The 21,079-nt window shown below is 37.4% G+C and overlaps 1 protein-coding gene across 2 annotated transcripts in view; it reads right to left on the bottom strand.

The window, feature by feature from the left end:
- The window catches only part of GLT1D1 (glycosyltransferase 1 domain containing 1), a 59,536-nt gene that overhangs the window by 20,772 nt on the left and 17,685 nt on the right, over positions 1 to 21,079 (bottom strand). For both annotated transcript variants that reach the window (XM_064466400.1, XM_064466401.1), the window contains exons 4-8: positions 18,618 to 18,669; positions 13,713 to 13,749; positions 12,467 to 12,523; positions 4,441 to 4,536; positions 3,317 to 3,366 (exon numbers count right to left, since the gene is read on the bottom strand). In XM_064466400.1, the coding sequence (XP_064322470.1) occupies positions 3,317 to 3,366; positions 4,441 to 4,536; positions 12,467 to 12,523; positions 13,713 to 13,749; positions 18,618 to 18,669 (292 nt within the window). The remainder of the gene's footprint in view (positions 1 to 3,316; positions 3,367 to 4,440; positions 4,537 to 12,466; positions 12,524 to 13,712; positions 13,750 to 18,617; positions 18,670 to 21,079) is intronic.

The raw sequence follows: 21,079 nt of genomic DNA, 5'->3' as shown, positions 1-21,079 counted from the left end.
GTGGCCTTTTTTAGCTTCATAAGCTCGTATTCTTGGAATTTAGAGCTGCTGAAAATTAGCTATTTTTTCAAATTTCATTACAGAAATGAACAAAAGGAAAACTGGAAGAGGAGATAAATGCTAAAAAATTTACATTCTAGACAACCCATCCTTCAACACTCCTTAGGTTGCACCGTTGGAGACAATCATGCGTGGCAAATGCAGGGAAAAGGTTATAATCTATGGAAGCAAAGCCGACACCAGTGTGTGGGCCTTTTGCTCTTTATATTCTTAACTAATATAATCTTAATGTGCTTTTTTGCAATATTCACAGTAAACATGACTTGCTTCACAGATTTTAAGATTTTGTGGTTTGAGAAGTAGCATGAATAAGAAAGGTAGAGCTAAACCCAATAGAGCTGCGACTTATTTTCATCCTTAAGCAATATCTTAGTACTATGGGAGGAATATGTTTTAAAATGTTTTAAGGAGGTTCAGTTCTTGATCCCGCCTACGCACTGTCATAGGGTTATTTCTGGTAGCTTACTGTAAAGATGTTAGCTTATGAAAAAGTGAAACAAATTTAAAAAGATGACTAAAATGTTTAAAATCCTCACTGGAGGCAGCAAGTGCATCTTTTGATTCTAAAGCACAGCTTCATTACACCTGCTCTAGATTTGCCTTCCACATCAGTTGACTTCCAAATCGTTTTGTGTATTAGTGTGGAAAAAAATGCAGATAAAATGAAAATGTAAAAACAGCTTTTGAAAATAAAATTCTATGTCCCAAAATTTTCAAACAACAAAACTGAATGAGAAAATAGATAAATAGTTCTTATTTCCCCATTCAGATTTTCTTTATTTTCTTATAAAGCAGGCTGCCTGCATGTTTTCAGGTTCATGTGAAGATGAATCAGAGATGAGACTTCTAAAGGGGCACGAACACGTTACCCAGATGAAACAGTGAAGCTTTTCGTACCCTTTCAGCATCAGCAAGAGTTTGTTTCAGCTGCCTACTCATACCTTTTCCACCGGTTTGATTACAGGCTGCCTTTTCAACGCTTCTGCTGCTATGGATATAGCACAACCGATTTCCTTCTCAAAAGCCCTGCAATTAGTTTTATTAGTTTAGCGTAAAGTATGTTCCCTTGACAGAGGCAACATACTAGAAGCAGAATAAGCAGGACATTCTCCCTGCAGCTCCACCTGGTCCCTGTGCAGGGCTGTGGGAAGCTGTGGGCATGAACCTCATTTTGCACAGAATTCGGAGAAGCACTTCAGTGGCTCAGAGGCATCTTTCCTCCTCTCCCTCACCAAGTCACAGTGCAGTCGCTACTGTTGAGGACCTGGCCCACAGCAAATATTTAGGTAGGGTATTGGTTAGACTGAGATTTGGAAATATTCATATTTCTCTCATGGTTCTGAAAATAACCATGAAACCTTGTAGTTTTGCAGTTTTTCAGCACTGTACTTAACAGAAATCATAAAAACATTTACATGTTCATGGATGGTTTCTTCCTAAAGGCCTCAGTTTCTGCAGGTGATATCAGACAGATCTCAAACTGGAAATAACTGAAAATAATGGTGGATACTCAAACACCAAGTTTTCGGAGACCATTAGGAAGGAAAGGACTGGCAGAAAATTTATACAATCCTTTACTCCCTTATAAGCATTCAAAACAGACTCAGACTTGGCTGAAGTGGTGCGTGCTTCCCTCTTCAGCGAAGTTCGGTCTTGTTACACCCTCAAAAATCACGCTACTTGATTTAAGAATACTGGGGTGGAGTTGGGAGGGTTCAGTAGCTGTTCTTGTTTATCTTCATGCTTCATAAGCCCACGTTTTCAGACCTTTCTCCAGAACTAGAAGACTATTTCATAATAATGACTATCAGAGTTTTGATTTTTAAACTCTTTTGGGAGCTGGTGCTTCATGAAAAGCAAACCATTGCTGAGAACTCATGACACCATTTTGAGACAGCAGCCCAACCGTACGTTTTATCTAAAGAGACAGCAATCGCAGAAGAGCTGACATTTAAGTGATCGACCCTGTTGTGAAGAAAGAGAATTAGAAGTTTTAACTTCCAAATTTGTTGGCCAACATTTTTACCAAAATCCACAGAATTCCTTTGGAAGGAAGGATACCAATTCTAAGCTTAATCTGAGACGTGGACATATAAGAACGACTTAGTTTCTCATTTTTATTTACTTTATTCAACCCCACTGTCCCTCTCAGATATTTGTATCCCAGCTGTTACTGCACTCAGATCCTATATGTGAAACAGATTTCACCAATTTTATTTGTCAGCTCAAGCTCTGTCCTTTCTGTCTGGTGTCAGACAGAAACCTAACATCATTCTGCACCTGCTGACAACTGTTAATTGTGTATGAATTGAGAATACCAGAAATGGCATCAAAATCTAAATGCAATGGAACAAAGATGCAATCCTCCACGTGAAGAAAAGATGTAAGAACAAGGGTGACGAGCATCTGATATCACCTTCACAGTATTAAAGATTCTCATTAACAATACCTGCTAAAAAATATCATCTGGATGGCAATTGTTGCTTTTCAAAACATCTGATAGGTTCATTTAGAAATTATTCATATTGAAATAGGCATTTCTAATATTTTATTTGCAAGAGTTCACATTTTTAGTACTTTCTGATTCTCTAAAAATTTTTGTACTATCCCACAGGTATAAAAAAAGAAGCCAATATTAGAATCCAAATATTTTGATACTTTTTATTTTCAGAAGTTGTTTCTGTAGTCACATGAAACACTACATGTTTTGCTCTAAGAGACCATAATAGATTAATAGCATGTGCTTGAGCTAGACATAAAATTATAGTAATCCAGCTGCAAACAGCCATTATAAAACTAGCCGAAGTCTTCTAAACAAAAAGAAATCATTATATGTAAAACAAATCTATAGCTGCTGTACTCTATTTCAGTGGTATTGATAACAGTTTGCATTAATAAAATCCTAACAATAGAGTTGGGCCATCTCAGTGCGTATCCTCTTAGAAAAACCCTCTTAGCTGCTCTCTCTTCTGCAGTGCAAAAGCAGAGCACGTGCTGAGTGAGGAGGCCTTTTAGCCGACAGCAGAACTCTGAACTTTGGAAGTCCAAGGACTGGAATCGCTTCCACTTCCACAGTTTAGACCTGCTGTGAACAGCCTTTACAGCTGCTAGGTTTGTACCTTCTTATCTCTAACAGCGAGAACTCCTCTGACTCAGGTGCCATTTGGAAAGAATTACTGCGATATTCAGATGTGAGTAAATGGAAGTATTTAGGAATAAACATACAAATAAAACAAAAGTTACAACAGTAACTTACTGCAGGTCCAATTATGCCCAGATGGACACTGGGATCCTTTCTGTGCCAATCTAAAACAGAAGAGGAACATCTTTTTTATTAACCAAAATTATTAATTTTTAGTCTAATTTAATTCTTTCTCCAAAATCAATGTAAATACATGCACGAATAAAAAAGAATTAGGCAAATATTGCATTATTACTTAAAAGACTGAATGTGTAGCAGATTTCATGCTCAGCCTTCACATTACTCCTCAGAATTCAAACTATTAGCATATCTGAAAGTCAGTATTTAGCATTTCTGCTTCATGCAATCTCTTATGATTCAAGGGTTATTTAACGGAGCTCTGATATTAATTTTGAATCATCTCAAGAGAACAATGCTCTATATAATGCAGTGATTGTGGCCACTCAGCCAACATTTTTTTTCTCTATAAAGGAACATGGGGAAGCAACTGCAACCATTACAATTAATACTCAGTTATATGCACACGAGAAATCTGCTGTTCAATACCAGAACAGATCAAAATGAGTTACTGGACTTTAATAAACTACATTTGTTACTAATCGTCACAAGTTGGTAAAAGCTTATAAAAGTAAGCTGAATAGTAGAGGCAAAACTTCCAACTTGGCATACCTGAACCTTTGACAGACACAAACAGAACCTAGCAAAACATTCACCCACGTGACCATGAGAAAACTTTGGCCCAGTTTACAGTGTTGAGCCATAGTGATGGATGGTAAATTTGCTTGTAACTTCAGTGACGTGAATTAGCCCACATGCAAATCAGTGTAACAGCCACAGAGCAGCAAGATAAAAAAAGTTATTTTGAAGTAGGTGAACTCTTCTTTTGTCTTCCATTAATATTGTATGTAACAGCAATGTAGTTTTCCCAGCAAGTAAAATCATCAAATATTGCTTTGATTTTAGTGCTCAGTTATTCCCAGCAGGCTGGAAAAGACGCAGTACAGATATAATGTGTTGAACAGATCAATGGTTACATGAGCATTTCTTTTTTTAAAATGTAAATATGTTATTTAGTTTTCGGCAATGAATAAAACAGCTTATGCCAAACTTGCAAACATTAAAAGAAACGCAGCTGAATCCAGGGACAAAACAAGGGTATTGAAATAGCAGGTACCTACCTGAAAATGCGTCTACTAAGTACAGAGGGTCTTTGACTCTTCGAAGTCCACAGATCAAAAGAAACATATGTAAACTGCCTGTATCTGTAGGAATGTCTGGAACAAATAATTTTAAAAATCTGAATGCAGATAAAAAAAGCTGAACACTCCAAATTGTTTCATGAATGAGCACACAAAGTGGTAAAAGCAGTAATAGGGTGGATTCTGAAAAATTCCCATTATTGTCCCCTCCATTTCTTGCCCTCGCATCTATTCCCAAATCAGCTCAGTGGAGAACTTAATCACGCACACCATTTTATAGGGCACAGGGGTTTATTTCCAGAGGCAGTGCATGTGCAGGATTTGCAGAAATGGCCAGTGGCTGGTATTGAACACCAGAACCCAGCTTTCAGTGACAAGGCGACTATACAAATCAGTATGTTTCTCAATTTTTCTACCCATAAGAAGAAAAAAAATTGCATCCATATAATAACTCAACACCTGTTTCAAGGACATTTTGAGGTTTAGTCAATCAAAGGCTGTAGGGATTAGAGCTCTTGATCTGACACTTTTTGTTAGAAAAGAGCAGGTAAATATCCCATAGTTATCTATCCCTAATACGCCAGCCCTGCTACAGAATAATTAACTAGAAGTTAAATTACTGCAAAGCATTTATTTTAACTTTATTGCTATGAAACACAAACAAAAAAATAATTTGGGAAAAATATCAACATGGGAGTTTTTAACATTGAAAATCTCTCTTGCAAATACACAGCAACAACCCATAAAAATAATTTTGTAGGCTATATTAGAAAAAAGATCTGATGTATGATATTGCAGTTGCCATTGGGTCTATGACAGCACAATTAATTCAGAACATACTTCTGGAGAAGGGTCACTATGTGATGAACTTTGGTAAAATGTGTTTACGATAAAACAACATAATTTACAAATTGCTGAATGAACACACACACCAACAACATAATTTAATAAACACTAGAGGGGTTGAAATGTTCATGTTTGATTTACCGTACTGAACAAATCAGTTTGCTGTCCTTCAGTTCACCTATTTATTGAGCTCATGGCAAGGACGGATGACACGTATTGTCTAACACCAGGCAGTTCAACCACTGCTGAACACTGCAGAGCTCCCTTCTCCGAGGCCGCCGCCTCCTCCCTTTTTCCTTCCACTCTCCACCAGCTGCAGGAACAACTCAGCTGCTTATACAGCATCATTGAGCTGCTGCAATTTGTAATTCAAGACCACTCAAACTTGGTACCGGCTTACATTTCCTCATGGTGTTGTATAACTTTACAGGGTCTGCTCCAGGTCCTGGAAGAAATATGCCAGGAATATCTCCCTTCATGCCAAGTAACTGCATTAACATGAGCTCTGCATCAAACCTCTATTTTGTGCGAGGAGGAGAATCAACAGAGTGGCGATTCATGACATACGCAAATGCTATTGCCTTTAAAAATAAAAACCAGTTCAGGGACTTTTAAATGCTCCCTGTCACAGGGTTCATTACTGAGACTGTTTCATTTAACGTAAACAGCTTGAATTACCAAAGGCAGCTGCTGAAGACACGGTAAGTAATATTTTACTGGTTATTGGACCAAGAGATAATTTGTAATTTATAATACACAAATATTTGGATTGAAAAAGGCATTCTTTTGGTGCAATGGGCCATTCATACTGTTTTTAAGACACGCAGCAGCATTTTCAATTCATGACAAACACAAAACAGATTACTAGAAAGTGTCAGCAAAATTCAGATTGCATTTTAACTATCCATATGGCACAAATATTCATTTTAAATTATGAACTACCACATATTGATGTTCAGCTCTGGCTATTTTAGAATAAACTTCAGTTAGCACTGAAAGCTCAGACCATAGTGAGAAACCAGGTCTTCCTCTTCTCACGTAGAGACACTAGAATTATTGCACTCTTGGTGTGACAGTACATTAATCAACATTAACTATGCTTGAAATAACTGCTTCTTTTTATCTCTTAACATCTTTTAGTTTCTATCTTAATAGCTTTCAGTCTTCCATTTTATTAGATAAGGGTTTAAAGTGCTCTGACAATGAGAAGCCCGAACAGACTGTTTCTGTGCAGTCCTGGCTGCCGTTCTGCTCCCTGTACAAAAACCTTAACCTGAGAGAGAAGCAGGAAACCGGCCCTACAGCCGGTAATCATACCTTGTAATCTGGATTTTGCCATGCAGTTCATGTGTTTAAAGGCGTTTAAAGGTTCTTCTCCCAGGAATCTCATCAATAACAGTCTAATTATTCCACTAGTGAAATTACCCAAGATACTATTTATTAATGGAAATAGCCCGCTTATTTGACCTCTATTATTCTGAAAATTAAAAATATACTATTTGAAATATATTACTTGGAAATACATTCACAAGCTTGAACTCTCACTGCAGACTATCCCCTTCATGCAACTTTACAAAGCCCTACTTGTCTATCATGAAGTTTTATGCACTTTTCTCTGACATAGCAGATACTGGGTATACTGGACCACAGACTGGATCCTACACGGCATTTCTGAAAACTGTCATAGAAGAGCTGGTCTAAAAAGGATTTGCCTCTGCTGTTCAATTTAGTGAAGTGAGAATGAGTTGTAATTTTATTTTATTGTACGCTTAGTCATCACCTAATTTCTTTTTACAGGCAGACTTTCCCCACTCCATCCACTTAGAAGCATATGAAGACATTCCTGAGAAGACTGCACTACCAGCGCATCACTGCCACTGCTCAGTGCTGGGACCTTACTCGTTCTCTGCCTGCTTAAGATCAAACTTCAGCAGCACTTGTGTATCTTGTTAGCTTTCTGCTCATTCGCTGAAAACAGTTAAATTCACACATCAAGATGGTGCCTGCATCAGTTTTTTCCCATCTGTTGCCTTCTCAAGCCTTGCTAGCACTCCTTGCTGTGAAAAAAGAAAAAAAAAAAAGTAGCCATTTGTAGAACAAAGCAATCATTTCAGTATGCTTTGTCCTCACAGGAATGCTGAGAAGGGGAACATATTAAGAGAATAACTGCAGTAGCTGCCTTTACCAGCTATGGCCTTCAGCTGGGTGAAAACTGGTATTTGAAAGACGACAGTTTTTCTTTTTCCTTGAGTTTAAACAAGACTTCCAGCGTGTGAATTTTTGCTATCATTCTGCCTTTCCTACATAGGCTACTTAATCTGTAATAAGATACTACCGCCTCCTGTAACTCAGTTCTGAAATGGAAATACATCAGTATGGCACAACCCACTGAGTTGCTCTGTTGATACATTCGCTGTGTCACTATCTTGTCTGAATGACATGCAAACACCCAAATAACAGAGAAACACTTGTGTCTGTTTCTCCCCATTTCTGTTACTGTTACAAAAGCAAAGATTTGAAACAGCACACTGTGCTTCATTATCTCTTAGCTCATGCATCCTTCTGTTTGCTTCGCAAAGAAAATACAAAATGGAAAGATTTGTACATAATCACTGGCAATAAAAAAAAGAAAAAAGACTGCACGGTATGTTTTCCAGCCATCATTCAGAATCACTATACACTAAATGCAAGTCAAGTCTTGCCACTGTAATCAACGTCTCCTTCAGTGTCAAAAATAATTGTTTAATGTCAGTAAGAGATGCTCCTTTAAACACATGTTGTCAGGATTTGCCTATGGCTGTAGTGTGATTTGTTACATTGGCTTTATCTATAAAAAACAGCTGCGCATTGGCCACAGCTAGTCTTGAGCCTGCTTAGCAGGTCACCTGTTTAGCAAGATGCGAGAGGTCAAAACGAGAACAGGGATTGATAGGATTATGAAAACTCGCTCCTCTCATCAGCTTGACTGTATGCTGTCCTGATATGCCACAGAGGACCACAAACAAATGAGCTGCAGGTGAGCTGAAACGAGACAGACACCGTGGAAGATTAAGACTGACATGGAACTACCCATCACGCAACTCCTTTGTCATGATGGAGCAGAGGTGGTGTTACGCTGCTCAAAAGTGAAACACAGCCACGTAGCATTGGCGCTTAAAATTTCAGACTTGAATTGCATGATCAAAAGGGTATCCAAGTGCTGTGCCAGTGTATTTGTGGATGGTATTGGAACTTGGCACGAAATATATTGGCTAATAGATGAAATGTGACTAATACTCAGGGTTCATGTTCTCCTGCTGGCTGTGATTCGGAGTCATGGCATGGCCTAGAGAAAGTTTCTCAAATCTGGATTTATCCATCTAGACTTACCCATTCATCTGCAAGCAGGATAGTAATTACTTGACATGAAGCAAGGGCACTGGGTTTAACTTTTGGTAAACTGTTTTGAGGCCTTCAGTTGCAAGACAGAATGAGAGAGTGGAGTATATTAAAAGTGGAAAACATTTTCATAATGCAACTCTGGAAATAAGCAGTTTATTATTTAAGATTTCATTGGCTCCTACTTTGTTCCTTATCTGAAACAGTATCACTGTCACATCAACTATTTCACTATTAAGACACACTATGACAGTTTACACTTCACCCTTTAGAAAAACCTGTACTTAGATGCCAGGATAGCAAAGGATGAACACAGCTAACAAAAGCCTAAATCACTTCTGAAGCATTAGTGAGGGTTTTGTTTTTCTAAGAAAGGCAAGAATAAGTTGAAGCGTTGTCTTTCAAAAGTCAGCTGTTAAAAACAAGCTGCTCAGACCAGCCAAGTTTTGCACCTTGTTTGATATGGCAGTGTCCTGCCGCAGTACAGCTTTCAACAGGCTGCCTGACTTAATACTGACTCTGAAGTTTCTTTAATTGAAATCACTGATGACACAGAACCTTGGCAATTATTATTCCAATTAGGTTTTATTTCAGCAACATACTTAACCACCTGCAGATCGCAAAGCTTTATTAATGTTTTATAAAGTCGAGCTTTTCTTTTACAAAGCGATTTGTTTCTTAGGAATTACGGGGAAGTGGAGGTAATAACTATACCCAACTTGTTTATATTGCTATTCAAATTCAGTAGTGAATAATTGCTAGAGATGCTGATATGTTCATGAAGTCAAAAGAAGTTAAATAAACTTCTAACTTCGCAGCAATCCTTTTTTCTTGTTTCTCATTATTTCTAACAGACCAGACAACAAAAAGCCCTATGCTTTCAGATCTATTGAGGAACACAGTTTACTGCTGCTATCACATCATTATTTCTATGGTCAGCTATATATCTGCACAAACTTTTACTATTTAATTTTTCTTACGTAGGTCTTTTTCCAGCATAGGTTTAGGAAAATATAATGCCTCTGTAAAACCCTGTCTGTGTCATGGCAGTTTATGTAAACTTTTCAAGATCTGAAGACAGACGTGCTATGAAGCAGAAATTACCTAAGAGTAGAAAAATCAAACTACAAAAGCATATTGCATATTTTATTTGATAGTGCAATAAAGCTTCTGATCCTACGATTCTCTGTCACTTTTCAGGAAACCACTTTTCAGTGTTATCTGCTGGGTAGACGAGCTTTCTCAGTTCATTAGTATAGACTTTGTTAGTTATCTATGTCTTCTAATCACATGATGTTTAAGTGTTTATTAGGTTTTCATCTTACAAGCTTCAGCCACATTCCACTGAAATCAAAAGGAGCCTTTCATCATGGTCTGATGACATCAAGCCTGTCTGTGATGTTAAGTAGCTATGCTCCATCCTTGAGCTAAGTTCTTTGAGAAGATCGCTCTCAGTTTTGGCATTTACTTAAGACTGTCCTGTCATTTTCTGTCAAACAGTTTTCAGCAAAAGCCTGAAGTTTCATTGTCTCTCTCAAGCCTACAGACAGGCATCTAAAACTGCTAACAAAACTGATTATGCTGTATATAGATTCCTGTATTATAAGGTCAGAATAAAACATTTTGATCTGGTTGGATCTCCAGACTGACAGAGGCTGTAGTACCTCCCCTAAATAGCCTGAGTTACTAAATATACTGAAAACATTGTCTTCTTGAAGTCTGTGTTGAAATCTGCACTTGGTTCAGCTTTTTGGTTTGGCTACTGTTGTTTACAGTCTCATCCACAGTAGACAAAGGCTGTGAAGCTGACTGTTAACCAGAATGCAAATTAACTTTAAAAGCTCTTTTTTTTTTTTTTTGGTAGGTAAATGTTTTAATAGCCAGCCACTGAAAATACTGCAGTTAGGAGCTGGCACACAAATACTACACAAACATCACCTCTGCAACTCTCAACTTTGTTGCTCAGACTATGAAAAAATACTAATTCCATGATTTTTGTACCGAGATTGTATTGCACCCATAATAACAACAATAAAAACCCTTTCCCAGCACTGCTTCAGTTTGTATTAGGCAATTATTATTATGTTAACGACCCAAACTGCCAAATGAAATGTACAAAAAGCAGAGATTCCTTAGCTTTTGGTATTATAATTTGTATTGCAGTGCCTGTGCTACTTCTTTGCATTCAGTCCTGGGAATCCTGAATTTGACAAATGTTCAAGGATCCTGCTAAAGATATAGGCAAGTTATCTGGAGAAATATTTTCCACAAAAATCATTACATGCCCTTTTATATGGACTAGAACTTCATAAAGAAAGTCGTCTTTAAAAAAAAAAGTATCATAAATGCCACAAGGTGAATGAGATTGGACAGCTTTATCTGCATAAAAGCTAGGGATCTTTTCAAGTGCACTTCATTGTGCAAGCCTATACTATCAAAATCGTATTCTTCTGAGCAAACCTGCCTTCTATTTTTGATAGCTTTCTACTGATTGCTCTAAGTTCAGTAGAATTTCAAACACTTTAAGACTGCAAATCCCCAGAAAAGCAATTCAGTAGAAGCTCCTAATTAGCCTGTGGTAAGCGCAAAGGTACAGCCAAAAAAAGCTTGCCTCCATGTGCAATATTAAAAGAAGTGGAAATTGTAGGCTGCCACCAGAGATGGAAACAGAGACAAGACTGATAAGATAAATGAGATGAGACAGTCATAAAAAACAATACTGAATAACCTGATGCCAGCTTTCAAGTTATTATTTAACAGGCACAGATGTTAGAGTCACATTTTAGTTTGCTTTTCGTGTACATTATGAATTATTTTGCACTTTTGCATTAGCACACATTAGGCAAAAAACTGTCTCTAATATATTAGATGAAATGCACTTTAGGGGGAGCTTCCCCCTCCTCAATCTGTTGACTGCTCTTTTAATCATAAAATGGTTGGACATGAGATCCAATCAACACTAAGGCTGTGCTAGCAAGTGACAAATCATTTCACTTCAGAAAATTATTAATCTTAGTGGCGCTGTGCTTGTGTGCGGTGATTTACTGAGAACAAAATAACCTCACAATGCTCAATTTAAAATTGGACTCCGGTTTTGAATAATGACACACATTTACTGATGTGATAAAGCAACTGAATAGGGAGGATTCATTTGTAACAGAGGAACAGCTGTACTATCAGAGATCAGATTGATGAATATGATATAGAAATGTTTTTACCACAGTAAAATGCCTATGAATTCTTCTTTTGGGGAAAGGCAGCTGTAGAAATTAAAGCATTGCCAAGATCAGGTGACTTTAAATTAGCTCGTCTGCCTACATGTCATTACTCTCGTGAAAACAGAGACAGGCTCTAGATGAAGAGCAAATAATAAAACATCAACACATATTTCCCTTATTCACCGCTTCTTCACCTCACCTGCTCTTCTGCAAAAGACATCCACAGTTTCTACCACGCAGCTGTAAAGCACAGCATGCTCAGGCATTGGTGCTTTGGCCCAACTTACCTTTAGGGGGCATCGACCCGTATGTCATGGCCATTTTACCTTTTGGTGCAATCCAGCCCTGGACAGACCAGAAATCTGGAGGCAGTCTGGGTATTTTACTAACCAGACTAATCTGACTGATATGCTGCCTGAATCTAATATTAGGAGTTTTTAATTTTTCTTATCATTAAGTCATTTTATTACATAATCAGTTAACCTTCACATTCCAAATGTCTTTCTTCATTGATATCAACTAAGAATAAATATGGTGAATAAAAAATACAAAGTGAGTTTTACCTGCATTTTGTAGAAATCTGTACCAGTCAAATGTTTCACTGGGTGTAGTCTTAATTCCTGTATTAAAAAAAAGAGAAACACAACATGTTTGACTGGTCTCTGGATGGCTGAACTACGGTCCTAGAAGCTTGCCCTAAGCAAGCAGTATTTCTGTCAAGCTCACTGAATTCCATACTCAGCTGTTCCCATCTCAAGCTTTGCTCTTCCCAACAATGTCAGGTTGTCTCCACAATCCTTCCGTAGCCATCAGATTGAAATTCAACCAAAAATTTTGCACAATCACACAGTGAATGAACTTCTTTAGCAACCCAGGGAATTAAGCTCACTTACATCATGCTAAACTTGGCCTTTTAGAATTTACACACGAGATAATATTATCTGAGGGAGCACATTATTCCAAAACAGACGCAGGCCAGTTGAGACCCAAGTCCTTACCATAAGGCAAAGAAATTAAATTTATATAAAAATTAATATTCATCTAAGCTGAATAATAATGTACTTGGTTTGCCTTAAGTTAAAGATTAATTACTTTACTAATGAAACTATTTTATTAATTTATTTAATCTCTTAGTTAGCTATTACCTCACAAGGGTCTTAGATATAGACTAAATATGGGCTAAACAGACATCACAATGAGTTATTTCAACATAACCATTTTGAGAAGAATTTTACTTTCTTTGAAAGTGAAATACACAGAATGAAATGAGTTTCGGAATCTGTAGACAGCTATTTTTATATAACTAAAATGAGGAGCTGTAGCTTAAGTAATCACATCTAAAATGCTGAGTTGTGTGTTCCCTAGACTATTCTCTTCAGTAATACACTTTGCACTGGATACATGTTGGGCGTCATTATTCTGGGAACTCAGCTTGAAGTATTTAAAAGAATTTGGTGCTTCAAAGAATAATCATTCAGCATCTTGTGTGAAATCAGGGTGAGGTTCTACTCCTAGGCTCCCAGCATAGTACTTCTGTATGCTTTGGAGAAAGGTCAGTGTTACCTTGCCTTTCGGATTCCTACTGTAAGGTATGTGGGAAAAGATGTTTTTAAAAGCACCAAATGAGTTGAAAATTTAGGCTAAGAGACTTAAATACTGCCTCAGTTAAAGTCAACGGCAAAAGGCTCAACTGCAGTGGAGCCAGGACTTCAAACCCATACCTATTTCAGCAAAACATTTCTGGGGCAAAGAAGGTAGATATATAATCATACAGGTACTGAACAAATAAATACATTGAATGCCTCTCACCTTGAGTTTGGACATATATTTTCTTCCTAGCATCTGGCTTTAAAGAGAAGGAGAAAAAAAAGTAACTTTCATAGTTCACCATAAAAGATCTGTCCAATCTTCAAAAAAAACCAACTAGTGTAACAAAATGCACATCAGCATGATTTTCTTTTGACTATTAAAAATTAAAACAGACTATTAAAAAGATACATTTAAGTAACACCAAAAGCCAACAGTCAGCAATTTAAATTACATTTACTATAAACATTATAGTACCAATGAATCAATTTTCCATTTAACACAATCACCAAGTTAGTACAAACGTATATAGTTTATCTCTGTATCCATTCTCATAATCATTAACCTGCTTATTGCATAGAAAATTAAAATATTTCCCTAGAATAAAAGGATTTTCAATTACAGAACAGCCCTAGTTCCCCAAAAATGCTAGTCTTGAAAGAAAAATTACAGCTGGTTATGAAACCACTGTCTACATTTATCCATAGTAGAATTTTTAAACACATCAGGCATGAAACAAACCCCATTTACCTCTAACCTTTTCGAAAATTGCTGTCAAATATATGTAGACTTGTCTATACAGGAAAACTGGCCAGTAGTAGTTATTGCAGAATATTCCGAAATAAAAATTGCATAAGAATTTTTTTTTTTTTTAAAAGCTGTAGTAAAAGAGCTAATTACTACATTTCCAAAGTTACTCCTGAAGTGCTACTGTGCTAGCTATTTAATTTAGGTGATTGAATAAGCAAGTTCTTATTTCAATATCTTTCTATAACTCCAACCATGAATTTGTGGAATATATTTTCTCTCTAAAACATATAAATATTCTTGGGATCTTTCCACGCTGGGGAAAAAAAACCCAACCAAAAAACCAACAACACCCCCCAGCAATCAAGCAGAGTTTTTTGAGCTCACAGTGTTTGTGCAAAGCTTTCTGTTCGGACAATCCCTAGACATGCAGTGGTTGCAATGCCTGTGACGGAGAAGCTAAGGAAGGTATTACTCAGCTGGTGAAGTCTCCAATAGATTTGCTCAATACAACCTTGAACGTTTCAGTTTGAAATTACATTCTTTCAAGCAGTTCCGCTAATGCTATCGCTTAATTTAGCATCATAGCGTCCAGAAATGAGCCACCTTCTTTAGAGCACCAGTCCTTCCTACCTCGAAGCTAAATCTTGCCTCCTTTTCAGTGCCAATTTCATTATGTAGAGAGGCACAGTCCTAGTGGGCCGCGAGTCCCTGAGTCGCTATTTGCCTGCCATGGCTCTTTCTAAAGTGCAGCTGGGAAAAGGACTACTAGATTGCCCCTCCAACCATTCCTCTTTTGAATGGTGGGATACACTGCTGAACTCTTCAAGCTAAATATTGCTATGCAGACTTGCCCCTTAACGTGGAAAGTTGTTGGAATAACGCAGCCAGAGGCAACAAAGGCAGAGGACCGCATATACTGGTGCTTCACGTCAAGCTGCACGTTAGTCTTCCCTTCTCCTCTCCCACCCCATCCTTAGCAGACTGTAAAATCACACCTGCAGGATAACGCCTTGAAGGCAGGAAGAGAACTTGTGTTAGGAGAACAAGAATTAATGCAGAAACAAACTGTTAAGCAACCAATTCCTGAAGCCGTCAGCTCAGGAAACAAGAAGCCAAGGAAGTTAGTGGGCTTTTTTTACTTGCAAATATTTTGTTTTTCCTCCATCACTCCTACGTGGCTGCCCCTCCAGTCCACTACCCAGCCACAGCAGTCTATTTTAGTTATCAAAAATGAACTGGGAGAAGAAATGGACAGAAAAGAGGTCATTAAAAAAGTGAATAGTCATCAACAAGCGGTTCACAGATGGGAAGGAGGTGGTTTCTGAGAATCAGAATGAATTAGCTAAGTCACAAAACCTACATGAACAAGCAGCAAATCCACACATAAATGAAGTGGGGGGAAAATAGCACTGTTTATGGCATGGTTGAAGACTAAGGATATTTTATAGACCTTATTTTTCAAAAGCTATATGAACTTTTGTGCTCAAAGCATTTAAAAATAAGAAAAAGTGGTTTAATAGGTTATTTTATTACTTAACATTTCTTGGTCCTTCTCTTACCTATGAATAACTAGCATTTTAAATGAAATCAGATCTTCCAATCTTAAAAAAAAATCCTTGCAAACAATGGAAATGGCATTGCGTGCTGGAGGCCAACTTCCGAATTAAAAATTCCAGGGTAAGTGGGATAGCTGAAACTCAGTGCTAGGACACAGGTGCAGCAAAACAGAAGGCGGAAAGAAGCAGATGGGGCAGAGGGCAGCCTAAGCCAGCCTTGCCTCCATAGCTGACATACTGCACAGTTCTGCCTCAAACTCTCGTGGGTGAAGATAGGCTTTTAGTTCCCTAAAACCACTAAGTTTCAAAAATAAGCTTAAGTTAAGCATCTGGTTTCATGCTCTGCTGGACCTCTAATGGCTTACAGTGAGTAAATATAATCCTGCCAGGGCTTGGATCATCAGGAAGAAAATAGCAGGAATACTGTGTAACAGGGCACACAGATGTATTCACACTTTATAGATCAATTTTCTGTTATGTTCTTTATTTTAAATGGTTTTGAGGAGAATGGAAAAATGAAATTGAATGCTAATAAAACTGGCTTAGGTAATTCTTATGCACCAGTTTTACACTATTGAAATAAAACACTGACTGTAAGCACAAGATCTTTTACAGTATTTCAAACTCGCTTGGAATACAGATTATTACAAATGCTGTATTATGTACTTCATCATTAAAGACAATTAATCCAATGTAATAGAAAAGAATTTTTTGGAAGATACAGCCCTTGAGCACAGTGCAATTGCTTACATGTTCATAATTTAAATTCCTAATTGACCGTCTAACTAATAAAGCACACATTAGAGGAATAATGCAGTTCACATTAGTGTGAGTTAATACGTAAAAAGTGTTAATTTTCTGCGACCTAGGTATGGAAAGATGTATTCTTATTCTTCACTGTTTGAAAGTACATGTGTGGCATTTGCTCTCACCCTTTATATGAAGATAAAGCTAGAAAAAGAACTCAAAACGCCAGCATTTAAGAGACAGGTCAGCACGTGGTATTTCAGCTTAGGGCCTGACAGACTGGCGTTCATCAGTCCCCTGTCTGCCACAGACCTTCTCCAAAACGCCAAGTGAGTCTCATAGGCCTGGAGCACAAAGGTGTGTAGGTAAAATCACTCAAAGTTAAGTACTTTTGAGGTGATGATTTCAAAAGGATTTCAAAGTTTGTTTCTCTTCCTTATACTCTGTTACTTTTGTCCTTTTCTTGCATAAGGTCTATGGCAGAAGCTGTGCCCTTTCATGTTTACCCATCATGAAGTTCACTGTAGTAACTATTAAAACCAAGTTATACTTGTAATGCGAATAGCAGATCCTATGTCTGCTCATGTATCCTTTTAATGCAAATAGATTTTTTTAAAAAATCAATTAATGCCGAAACAGAGTATTGAATATTAAATTGTTCTGTTGTGCAAGCTTCACTCTGATTTATTTTTTTTTTAGGCAAGGGTTTAGTAACGATTATATTATGATGCAATTTAGAACTGAACAGATACCAAGCAGTGAGTTTCTACTTCTCACACTTATTGTTCAGCTTTCAGCTGACGTTTGACAAGAAGAGGTGAGTGGAGCTAACAGCTTGCTGCAGCTGGAAGAGGGTGGGCCTGTCTCGCTCTTTTTATCCCAGTGTGTTGCCCCTTACTGTCAGCCAAATAGTTACCGCTTACCCTTCACCAGATCTGGAGCTCATTGCAGTCCTCTGTGATCCAGTACAAGTCTTTAGCCAACGAGTTAGTTGGAAAGTTACCTTGCACAGAAAATCAGCTAGGCTAACAAGCGAGACCTGCAAGCCCTGCCGCCTGGTCTGGAGCTCTCCACGGGTCACCAGTGCAGCCTGACACTATCCAAAAGCACTCCTTGTACTCAAATGGCTGGAAGCTCTTTATGGTCTTCCTCCACTCTTCAGAAACCAGGATTGAGCGCTGTCTACTTCAAGGATTTGTCTCAATTTTCTCCGCAGGCAGCCTGCCATCAACTCGGCCACATAAGGGTGAAAATGTTGACCCAGTCTTTTTTCAAACAGAAGCATCAGTAAAAATAATCGCACTTAATGTCTGCAGTAGACCTGCAATACAGCAGATGCAATGGCACCTACTAAATGAAGAACAAACTATTATTACTCCCACTTCCTTGCTGGCTAAATGATCTCCTCATATACATTGCCAAATGTATTTAACCATCCTACTGTTGGACGAAATTTGATTCAGTATTTTTCAATGTTTTATTCAGCACAGTGTGTTTAGTTTTGTTTTCAGAGGCAGATATGAGTTTTAAGAAAGTTAAGTGCTATTTATGTGCTACATATCCCTCAAGGCCTGGTTGACAGGGCTGTATATCTCTTATTTCTGGACTTAGCATAACTTCAGTTTTACCTCTGCAGTTCACCTTAAGAAGTTCATTCTATTTCCAGTGTTGACAAAACAAGTATTTTCAAATTATACTTAAAATAAAGAATTTGGAAGAAAAGCTGTTTAGTGGAATTTTGGCAACATAAAGTAGTTTATTATATGACGAAAAAAATAAACAATATATGCACATGGCATCAGGAGAGACTCTATAACAACAGCAATGATTAGTTTTAAATGTTTCAGAGAAGCGCTGCCTAAACTGCTGTATACTCTTTTCAAATACTAAACAGCTTTTAAATGCCAGATTTATTTGGCCTGTCGAAGTACATAAACGTTAAATGCTTTCTCTGAAAGGAAAAACAGGAATAGAGAGTATGAAGATTATTACAATTCTCTAGCATTATTTAGAAAACATTTTAGAATGCAGAGCTGCTAATACCATACACATCACCATCATCATGTAAACGTACCCACTCTGCTGCTGCCAGTTCCTTCATTTTCACCGTGAAAGCCACTGCAAACCTAGTTAAATGGACAAAAATAGTTTGGATCATCTGCTTAAAGTGTTTAAACATAAAAACAGAAAAGTACTTCAGAAAAAATATCTTTGTAAGAACAAAAAGCAGAGGCTTATAAAAATTATTATAGATGGAAAGTAAGAAAGCAGGCTTTCTATTTGTTTTACCAGAAAATACTGGTTAAGCAAATGGTACCTCTCCAGGCTTTACAACTCAGAGCTCTTGGGAAGTTAAAGTCAGGATTTCTTAAAGTAAGAAAAAACCTAAAGAATGGCAGATCCCCAGTTTATCTAGAATAATACATACAGCTGCAGTAGCGAGTTAGCATTTCCTGTTTCTACATCATTGCAAGGTGCAATAGCCTTCTTCACAACCAGAAAGCTAGGTAAGAAGGGATCTTAAGTCCAGTTAGTTTCATACTGTCGTTGTCTGACAATACCCAGTCCCACTATTTGCAGCTCACTGCAACTGAGTTTAATTCAAAAGAGCAGATGGATTTTTTTAAACCTTTCCCCAATGTTCTCTCCTTATTTCTAAGTAGTCAAACCTGTCAATGAGTAACAAACATCTGAGAGACCAAAATCTTATTCTTCAGGAAAAATATTGGAATTAAATAAACTAAAAAAAAGACAACAGATGTTCCAGTGACTGGGCTTCAACTCTGCAATCTCGCAGACTTGGGACACTCAGCTTTGTAGCTCTGATGTTAGGCATCTACAGTGGAGATGAAATTTGCAGTGCTGAGTTAGACACTTGATATTCCTTTATAATAAATAGGGAAGAACTGGGTGAACAGAAATTAGATTTACCTCTGTCATTTCAGGCAAAGAGACCGTTACACTAGCCAGACATAATACTGATAGAAGGGCGTTTTGACTGTTGTCTGGTTAATACTTTTCTTTTTATGAGAAGGGCGTTTAAATGAATGAATGAACTGTAGGATAGTATATGGACACCATCTACTCCTCCTCTGCAGTGTATACAAATCATAACATCAAAGTAAGAACAAGCAAATAAAATTGTACTTGAATAACTTAACAGCTAGGGTTTTCATCTGGGAGGGAGAAGACAATTCTGTTCCCAAGCTTACTTCCACTTTTCCCCTTATGGCTGTTTATAATGGCTCCTCTGGACTTCTGCTTACACGCCTTTGAGAAACGCATGCAGCATGCTATCATTCCACGTAACAGAAGTCTGATTTCTAAACACCCTAGATAAACAAGTTATTCTTACTGGGACCTTGGTGTAATACCAAGAAGTCATACAGAGTCAGAGCTAATGAAGAATCCCTTGTTTAGAAGAGATCTTAAAAACATGCTGGGCTTTAATGTAGCTTTTAAGTTGTGATGAAACATAAACACATGCTTTGTCTGTTCTTAAACGGAACTTTAGTGTTAACTGCAGCCACACGGGACCATTTCTGAAGACTACCAGTCCCGTGGAACAGACATGTTTGAACGCCTCCTTCATATGAGACACACAGTGTGTCTGCTCAGCAAAGTACCTTTTTTTTCCACTTGCTTTTACAGCTATTGAATGTAAAACAGAGGTTATCACATATTACACTTATGATTTGGTGCGTTGGTTTTCTGTCATAAAATTAATGTTTCTGTCCCAAGCTAACCCTATGACATCTCAATGGTTAGAGATGAAGCTCATTACTAAGTCACAACCGGAACAGTGTTTTCCCTTTGGCGATGTTGTTATAATTTGAAGGCATGAAATCAGAGTCATCCATTAGAAGTCACATAAATGCTGAATTATAACTCCTACTTTTGTTTGTTGAAACAAACCTTATTCCTAAACATTTGTTTTGTAGTATCTGCTTTATAGTACTGCAATGAATTTCACATACACAACCTGACAGCTTTAAGGTTATTAAAGCCTTTGCAAATGCTCATTTTGTCAAGTTGCACATGCTCCCTTTCCACTTTTTGCAATTATACTTTCAATACATCAAATTAACAAGCAGAAAAAACTGTTGCTCCTAAGTCTACAAAACACTGTTCAATAGAAAAAAATACCCTAGAGGAGTACAACCACCACTTAGAGGAATTTGATTAAAAACGAAACACTCATTATAAAGCTAGAGAGAGTTCAATATTTTGTTTTATGGAATGTGGTGGTTTATGGTACTGGACAAGTAATCTACAATTCATGATACTTTCTGCTTAGAACCCTGCAATCAATAAAGAAAGCAAAAAATCAATGCTTCTTTTAATAACTATGCAATGAATAATACTAGTGATAATACTGGAGAAGAGATCCATTCAGAATAACTTCTAGAAAACTGAATTACTTTCCCTGTAGCAGAGAAAATGTTATGAATTGCATAAGGATGCAGTAATATATTTTGAAACATAGGAAAACCAAGCTAAACTATACTTCAAGTTCCTAACTTAAGTATCATTAAA

Source organism: Phalacrocorax carbo, chromosome 15, assembly GCF_963921805.1.
Source record: "Phalacrocorax carbo chromosome 15, bPhaCar2.1, whole genome shotgun sequence".
Classification (NCBI taxonomy): Eukaryota; Metazoa; Chordata; class Aves; order Suliformes; family Phalacrocoracidae; genus Phalacrocorax; species Phalacrocorax carbo.
Note: the sequence above shows the minus strand (reverse complement) of the source record. Positions and strands in the feature narration are given on the sequence as shown.